The sequence below is a fragment of the Gavialis gangeticus genome, unplaced genomic scaffold, assembly GCF_001723915.1.
Source record: "Gavialis gangeticus isolate Ggan-Ray unplaced genomic scaffold, GavGan_comp1, whole genome shotgun sequence".
Taxonomy (NCBI): Eukaryota; Metazoa; Chordata; order Crocodylia; family Gavialidae; genus Gavialis; species Gavialis gangeticus.
This window is the reverse complement of record NW_017729018.1, coordinates 11,808,687-11,817,227: the sequence shown is the minus strand read 5'-3', so window position 1 is coordinate 11,817,227 and position 8,541 is coordinate 11,808,687. Positions and strand designations below refer to the sequence as shown.

General features: G+C 66.2%; 1 protein-coding gene across 1 annotated transcript; it reads left to right on the top strand.

Moving 5' to 3' along the window:
- The first annotated feature begins 139 nt into the window (after positions 1-139).
- PLPPR3 (phospholipid phosphatase related 3) lies at positions 140-5,007 on the top strand. Its single transcript, XM_019513515.1, has 7 exons — positions 140-276; positions 812-997; positions 1,280-1,409; positions 1,794-1,989; positions 2,154-2,211; positions 3,016-3,189; positions 3,402-5,007. Exons 1-7 carry the CDS (start codon positions 202-204, stop codon positions 4,665-4,667), a joined length of 2,085 nt encoding a protein of 694 aa, XP_019369060.1. The 5' UTR covers positions 140-201; the 3' UTR covers positions 4,668-5,007.
- Positions 5,008-8,541: the final 3,534 nt, after the last annotated feature.

The window sequence follows — 8,541 nt, the reverse complement described above, 5'->3', positions numbered from 1 at the left end:
CTGCCAGGCTGGGCCAGCGCCTTTGTCCTGGGGCTCCCCCCACCCCCGATGCTGCACCTGGCTTGCCCCCCTGCAGCGCGGCGCCGGGACCCCTCCATCCGCCCCCCCAGCCCCAGGCCTGGCCCCCCCGCTCTGCCCCTTTCGCAGCCCAGTGCCCACTGACCCCCGTTGCCCCGTGCAGGCGGCCCCCGCGCTGACACCATGATCTCCCCGAAGGAGAAGTCCAAGGCCCCCAAGGACAGCATGACCCTCCTGCCCTGCTTCTACTTCGTGGAGGTGAGCGGGGCAGCGTGGGGGGGCCGGGCCAGGGGCTCCGAGATGGAGGGGGCCGCGGTAGCTCTCAGCTCCCTTCCTGCCCGCCCAGGGCCGCTCTATCCGCCCCCCGGGCCACACGGCTCCTGTGCGGCCGAGGGTCCCCCTGGCGCAGTGCCTGGGGCCGTCCCGGAGGGCCAGGGCGCAGGGCTGGGTGCCAGGTTTTTCCCCCCGGGCAGCGTGGTCTAGCGGTTAGAGCAAAAGGGGCTGGGAAGCAGCTTTGGCTCTGCTCCCCAGGCAGCTTTGGGGTCGGGGGGGATTGAAGTCCCATCCCGGGGCCGGGCAGGATGTGGCCAGCTCCTGGGTGCCCAGCCCAGGTTTGGGGAGGGCAGCGCGGTCAAGCGGGACGAGCAGGGGCGAGGCGGCATGTGGATGCCCAGCTCTGTTGCGGGCACTGGGGGCTCCCGGTCCAACTCCTTCACGGGGCTGAGCTGGGGGGCTCCAGGCCGCGGGGGCTGGCACTGGCTCCTGACCGGCTGCCATGTCCCACCGGCCTCAGCTCCCCATCGTAGCCTCCTCCATCGTGACCCTGTACTTCCTGGAGCTGACGGACCTCTTCAAGCCGGCCAAGGTGGGCTTCCAGTGCTACGACCGGGCCCTCTCCATGCCCTACGTGGAGACCAACGAGGAGATGATCCCTCTGCTCATGCTGCTCAGCCTGGCGTTTGCGGCGCCGGCCGCCTCGGTGAGTGCTGGGGCCCGGATCGGCAGCTGCCTCCACGGGGCTGGAGAGCCCAGCGCCTCTCTGCCGAGGCCGGTCTGGCCCCTGCCACGCCGTGCGCCTCTCCGGGCAGTGCCAGGCTGCGAGGGCTCGAGGTCCGGCCGGGCGGTGCCAGGGGCAGGAGGGTGGCGAGAGCAACCACGGTGCCCGGACCCTGCTCCGTGCTGGGAGGAGGTAGGACCGGCCTCCGCCTCGGCTGGGGGGATGCCCGCGCTGAGGTCTGCCCCTCCTCCTCCCTGCCCGCAGATCATGGTGGGCGAGGGCATCGTGTACTGCCTGCAGTCCAAGCTGAAGGGGCGCGGCGGGGCCGAGGGCAGCATCAACGCTGGCGGCTGCAACTTCAACTCCTTCCTGCGCAGGACGGTCAGGTTTGTGGGTAGGTTTGGCTGCGGCACCTTTGTCCTTTCTGGGGGGTCGAGGGGGGAGCCAGGAGGAGCACAGGCACCTCTAAGGCCTCAGCTCATGACCCCTGGCAGGGCAGAGACCATCCTGTGCCCGCTGCGCTTCTGCAAAGCTCCCTGCTTTACCCCTGCCTGAGGACACCTCGGCTTTTCTTCCCTTCTGGGGAAGGAGTCTTCGGCCTTCTCTGTTGCTGTGGGCTCTGCCTTACCCCCCAGAAGTGGCTGCATTTCACCAGGGAAGGAAGGAAGGGGTGGATCTGCAGCATGCCCTTGCCCTTTGCCCCCTCAAAAGCCCCAGCGAGGTGGGAAGGGGGCAGGGTGTGGGGGAGGCGCCTGCAACCCCCTCCTGGCTTCCCCAGGCGTGCACGTGTTTGGCCTTTGCGCCACAGCCCTGGTGACCGACGTGATCCAGCTGGCCACGGGCTACCACGCTCCCTTCTTCCTCACCGTCTGCAAGCCCAACTACACGCTGCTGGGCATCTCCTGCGACTCCAACCCCTACATCACCCAGGACATCTGCTCGGGCCCTGACCAGCACGCCATCCTCTCTGCCAGGTAAAGGCTGAGGCAGGCAGGGCTGGGCAGTTCCCTTGCTCCCTTGTTGGGTCACAGGGGCCTTCCTCTTGCCCTGGCACCCCCAGTGCTGGAGGCATGGACCCCTGGGCAGGGGCAAGGGCTGGAGCAGGCTCTTCTAGCTCAGCTCCGTTCTCTCCTTGCAGGAAGACTTTCCCGTCTCAGCATGCAACGCTCTCGGCCTTCGCCGCTGTCTACGTGTCGGTGAGTTTGCCCTGCACTCATCTAGGGTGTCCGCGTACACGTGTCTGTGCATACACGCTGTGTGTACCGGTACTTGAGCCTGGGCTGAAATTTCACCGAGGCCAAGCAAGCACAGCCGGCACCCTCGGAAATCTCGTGTCCTCTGCACGCCTACCGAGCCGCACGGAAACAACACGGGCGGGGCAGCGCGTGATCCTGCCCGTGAGACCCTTCTGTGCACATGGACACGTGTGATTTCTTTCTAGGCTGGCCTGCATGGTTTCCACCCCCACTGCCCTCCAACATGCACACATGCACGCACGCACAGGCAAGCTTGCAAGTGACGCTCTCACACACACGTGGGTAAACTTGCATGTGATGCTCTCACGTGCATGCACACATGGATAAAATGCATGTGATGCTCTTATGCCCGCATACACGCGTAAACATACGTGCATGTATGTGTGCGTGCGCGCACACACACGCGCGTGCACTGTCCCACCAGGCAAATGCAAATGCCCCTCTGACATTCATGAAGTGAAAGCACACGGAGTGCTTTGCCCATGCAGGTACCTGGGGTTTTCCTTACACGTATGCACACACAAGTGCCCACACCTGCACAGCTTTCCCTACGCACGTGTGCAAAACCCCCTAAAGCACAGGTGTGCCTCCAACCCTGGGGAACAGAGAAGGCGTTCCTAGGAGAGGAAGGGGCCACGGAGGCTGCCTGCCCTGCACCCCCTTGGCTTCCAGGCATTCGCTGCACCTGTACCGCCGGCCTGTGGCTCTGACTGGCGGCTCCCGCCTTGCTCTGCCCCCTTCCAGATGTACTTCAACTCCATCATCTCGGACAGCACCAAGCTCCTGAAGCCCATCCTGGTCTTTGCCTTTGCCATCGCCGCCGGTGTCTGCGGCCTCACCCAGATCACCCAGTACCGCAGCCACCCCATCGACGTCTACGTGGGCTTCCTCATCGGCTCTGGCATTGCTGCCTACCTGGTGAGTGCCCCTGCCTGGGCTGGGAGCCCGACGCTGGGAGCAGAGCCCCTTTGGCAGCTGCCCCAGGCCTGGGCATGAAGGGCTGGGGCAGGGAGCGCCCTCGGCCTCCCCCTCCAGGAGCATCTCAATGCCTCCTGCAGCATTGGAGAGATGCTCGCTCCCAGCCCCTTGTTAGCTGGGAGGCCAATGCCCCTTGACCCCTGTCCTTCCAGGCCTATCACGCAGTGGGCAACTTCCGCGCGCCCACGGAGAAGGCCCCGGCTCAGGCGCCGGCCAAGGACGCGCTGCGGGCGCTGACGCAGCGGGGCCACGACTCGGTGTACCACCAGAACAAGTCGGTGAGCACGGACGAGCTCAACCCCCAGACCCGGCTGGACGAGGTGAACCGCCAGGTCCAGCGGGAGAAGAACTCCCTGGGCAGCCTGAAGCGGGCCAGCGTGGACGTGGACCTGCTGGCCCCCCGCAGCCCCATGGGCAAGGAGAACATGGTGACGTTCAGCAACACGCTGCCCCGCGTCAACACGCCCTCGCTGGACGACCCGGCGCGGCGCCACATGACCATCCACGTCCCCGTGGACGCCTCCCGCTCCAAGCAGCTCATCACCGAGTGGAAGCAGAAGTCGCTGGAGGGCCGCAGCATGACGCTGGCGGAGGAGGCTGGGAGGGCGGCCGCCGAGGCCGCGGGCGGGGAGGACGACGACCACATCCCGCCCTCGCTCTACCCCACGGTGCAGGCGCGCCCGGCCGAGCGGGCCGCGATGGGGCCCCGGGTCCTCATCCAGCCCCGGCCGGGCGCCTCGCAGCTGGTGCACATCCCCGAGGAGAGCCAGGGCAACGTGAACCTGTCGCCCAACAGCAGCTCGGCCGTGAGGGCCAAGTGGATGATGATGGCGGAGAAGGGGGCGTCCCAGCGCGTGGCCAACCCGCCCCGGCTCATGCAGGTCATCGCCATGTCCAAGCAGCAGGGCCTGGTGACGGTGACGCCCAAGCACTCGGAGACGTCCTCGTCTTCCACCAGCTCCGACTCCTCCCAGTACCGCTCCCCGTCAGAGCGGGACAGCTCCAGCATCGTCACCATCGACGCCCACGCCCCCCACCACCCCGTCGTCCACCTCTCCTCCGGCAACGGGCCCTGGGAGTGGAAGGCGGCGTCCAAGGGAGCGGACGGGCCGGACGCCTACGAGCTGAACGAGATGGGCAAGGATTACCGCGGCTTCCGGCCCACCAAGAGCGCCGGCGTGCCCCCGGGCTCCTCCGTCAGCGACATTGAGCAGGACGAGCCGCGCTACGGCAGCGTGGCCACCATCAACGTGGCGGCCGGCGGCGGCGAGGAGAGCCTGCTGAGCACGGCCAGCCGGGAGTCCACGTTGCGGAGGAAGCCGGCCAGCCTGGCGGGCGGAGAGAAGGACGGGCAGGCGGACAGCGAGACGGACAACTACTACAAGAAGATCCAAGCCAACCGGAGGTTTAAGGAGTAACCCTCGGTCCCGGCCCCCAGCCTCCCCCAGCCGCAGGGAGCTTTGTAAATACCTGCTTCCTTGGGCGTGTCGTCATCACGCGGCCCGAGATGCCCGTGGAGGGGCGCGGGGCAGCATTGAGGGGCTGGGGTGTTTGCCAGGGACTCGATGGCGTGGGAGAGGACTGCGCGTTGGGGGGAGAACTGCTGGGGGGACAGGGCTGCCCCCGGGATCCTGCCCCAAACGGCGCTCCTCTTGGGGGCTGAATTCCCCAGGGACGAGGTTAATTGATCCTGACTTGGCGACTGGGCCTGGGTGCGGAGAAGGGCGACGGCAATGCCCAGAGGCACCTGAACCCTGGTGGGCGCCTGCCCCCAGCCTTGCCTTGCCGCTGCTAGGCACTGGACGGAGGTGCAGCCGGGGGACGCCAGCTCTGCGATGCCGCGTGGATGGAGAGCGTCCGTCCGGTGGCTGAACTCTGGACCCTGTAAATATGGCATTGGTTGGAGATGGGGGCAAAGGCAGGCACTGCGGAGACCCCTGCCACACCTCTCTGAGGGGCTGGGTTGCTGCAGCAGGGGGTCCAAGCCTGGCTGTGGCCCACAGAGGCACCCAGCCGTTGCTTGCAGGCCTGGGGGAGCATGGGGGCTGCGGGGCCTGGCTGTGGTCTCAGTAACCCAGTTGGGGTCATCGGAAGAGGGGTTTTGGGCAGGTACCAGAGCTGCCCTGTGTCTGCTGGCACCATCGAGGGGCTCGGGATCCCAGCCCAGGAGGATGGAGCGAGTGCGCAGGACAGTCCCACCCTCTGCCACGGGTGCAGCCGTGGTCTGGACTTGGGCTTCGGGGGTCTCGTGGCTGGGCAGGGCCAGAGACAGCGGTGGGCGAATATGAGCATGCATGTGGGAGTGGGGGGGGGGGCTGTATCATGGGAGAAGTACCCCCTCCAGGACAGGGTGGGAGCTCAGCAGGGCTCTCGATCGGTGCTGGGGGAAGGAGGGCATGGTAGGTTGTAACGCTGGGGACCAGGAGAGGGGGAGTCTGTGCCGGATGACCAGGGCCGAGTTTTCTTACGTTTCACCCAGATCAGGTGCTATAACTCGGCCTCCAGCGGTCGGCTAGAGGCTCCGGGGTTACGGGGGCGGGGGGCGATTAGGGGGTGCTGCTCTGATCCTCCTTCCCAGCCATTGCTGGGAGACTTTGTGGGACAGGCAAGAAGTTGGGATGTACCCCAATCCGGCGGTCGCACCCTATGGCACTCGGTGCCACGCTGGGGTGGGAGGGAGGGGGGTTTCCGCGGTCAGAGATGCCGCACTCTTGGCAAGGCGGGCGCCCTGCCGCCAGGAGCACCGGGGCTCCCGGGGGGCTCCAGGCAGGGCTGGGGGGCTTGCCCCCCACTTTGTAAAGGTGTCCATCAGCCGCCGCCTGAACTTGCTGGGATTTTAAAGAAATAAAGACCTGAACCTTTGCTGCCTGCTGTGTTGGGAAGCGGGGAGCAGCCGGGGGCTGGAGACCCCCATTCAAACCCCCGCATGCCGATTCTCTCGCATCTCCCCGTCCTGGTGCTGGTGCCTGAGCAGCACCGTGATGCAGCCCTGGGCCCCAGGGAAACGCTGCTGGAGCGGAGGAAATCTGCCCCCCGGCCCCCAGGGCCACACGTGTCCAGAGCAGCCGTGGGCCGTCAGCCGGCTCCGCGCCCGGCGCAGTTCCCTTGGGTCGGCTCCCGAGGGGCTGTCGCATGGGAGCTGCTGCTTGCGGGCACGCTCGCCTGACGCCGGGAGAGGACCCCGGTGTCCTGACTGCCCCCAAGCCCCTTTTCCTATCCTCCCCCACCCTGCGCAGAGGCCAAGGGGCACATGCACCCATTCCCCAGACTCCCCCGACTCTCGCAGGGCCTTGCCCCTGGCCTGCCCGCATCGGAGCTGAGCCCCCTGCGTCTATCCAGCATGGGGGGGGGAGGGAAGGGGGCTGCCACTGTCAGTGCTATGGGTGGGCGTACCATCCTCTGCTTGCTAGCTGCTTTCCCTCCATTTGCTCCATCTGCCGCACTGTTTATTTTTAACCCGGCTCTCACAGCCCCGGCCCTGACACATGGGGATGGGCACGCCGCTCTCATAGCCCCAGCATCGTCCCACTGCCCCCCAGGGCCTCTGGCAGTGACCCCCAGGGCCTTAGATCCGCAGGGCTGCTCCAGCCCCTCTGGCTCAGTGCGAGAACTGCTCAGGGTCACGGCCTCTGGTTTACGGGGGGGAAACTGAGGCACACGGGAGTCCGGCCGCCCTCTCTTTCCCTACCTGGGGTGGCTCATCTCCCCTCCCAGGTGCAGCGCAGCGCACTGGATGCACGAGGCTGGGCACGATTGATGAGCAGCAACAGGAGGCTGGAGCATCTACAGGACCACAACAGGTGGAGAGCCCACTTCAGGCCAGGAGTCAGACCTGGGCGCACGCTTGGGGTGGGTGGATGGACGGACACACACACAGGCATGCAGGGGGTCCAGCGAGGAGGCTAACGGGGCCCCGTGGAGTTGCTGGCACTCTGGTTCCCAACCTGGCCTTGGAGCGCGTGGGCACGACCGCGGCAGAGAAAGGCGAGGGACAGAAGTTGCACAGAAACCAGTTTATGTGATCAGAATCTGACGTAAACAGGTAACAGAACAGAAGTTCGGTTCAAAATGTCTGAAACTGGTTTAAAATAACCCTGGCTGAACGCAGCATCAGACTTAACTGGTTTAGGTCGTGGCTTAGGAAACTTCTGTCCCAGTCCGGAGAGCAAGCACGAGGGGTGCGGGCTGGGCATCTAACCCCCGTGTGCCTCCCAGGCCTCCGGCCCGTTTCAGATGCACGCACAACGGGTGCCCCTGGAGATGCTGCACGCCGAGGGCTGTGCACAAGCACTCGTGCAAAGGCACCGCCTCCGTCCCACTGGGCGCAGACACCTTCGTTCCCACGGTGCCAATGCCCCTGACTGCTGGGGGTGCTGGACCAACCAGACCACTGCAGAGGACCCCCCCCATCCTGGCACATGCCATGTGGGCTTGGGCTCCCTGTGCCCCTGGCCAGCGCGTGGGAGAAGCCCACCCCAGCGCCAGAGGAAAAGTGCCGACCCTGGCAGGTTTTTGCTGCGTTGCCATAACAACGGCGAGGCGCCGTGAGCTGGAGCCCAGCTCCTGGAATACGTGCAAGGCGGGGGCAAGGCGCAGCGGCCGCTGCCAGGACATCGATCGCCAGGGCTGTGGGGGGTCTCTGCTGCACTCAGCAAAGCTCCCCGCCCGCCCTCACCCTGCGTCTCGGCAGGGAGCGGCTGCCCAGAGCCCCCCTGTGCGACAGCCGAGTGCCAACCCCCCCACTCCGCTCCCAGCAGGTGAGGCCCCTCGTTCCTCCTATCCATCTCCAGCTCCCCTTCTCTCCCCAATTGCTTTTAGGCGCTCAGAGGATGCTGATCCTCTGCTCTGGCCTGGGGCAGAGGGGAGGCAGGGACCAGCCAGGTGCCCGCGGTCAGGAGCAGCTGGGGCACATCAGGCCGTGACCTCGGAGCTGGCTGGGAAGCCCCTGATGGAGCCCACCCGCAGCAAAGTGCTGCAGGGGCTTGCTTTGCCCTCCGATGCTGTCCTGATCCCCCGATCCTGGGGCTGACTTGCAACTGGGGTCCCTGGCACCAGCACCACACCCCAGCTCTCCGCACTGGCGGCATAACGTCGCCCCTGCGATGTCCCCATTAGCAGCAGGGTGAGAGAAGTGCCTATCCCCACCACTGCTGCAATCAAGGCCTTGTTCTCCTGGGCACTGCCCAGGGCTTTGGAGCCCCCCCCCCCAAGGGCTCAGCCTCTGAGGGGGTGGTATCCTCTCTGACACCTCACATAGGTGCATCAGCCCACCCCCAGGCATCCCCACCTCTG

Coding starts and splice junctions, on each gene's coding strand:
- PLPPR3 (XM_019513515.1), top strand. CDS start 202: ATGATCTCCCCGAAGGAGAAGTCCAAGGCCCCCAAGGACAGCATGACC. Junction 2,212..3,015: donor TCGCCGCTGTCTACGTGTCG/GTGAGTTTGCCC, acceptor GCCCCCTTCCAG/ATGTACTTCAACTCCATCAT. Junction 3,190..3,401: donor CTGGCATTGCTGCCTACCTG/GTGAGTGCCCCT, acceptor CTGTCCTTCCAG/GCCTATCACGCAGTGGGCAA.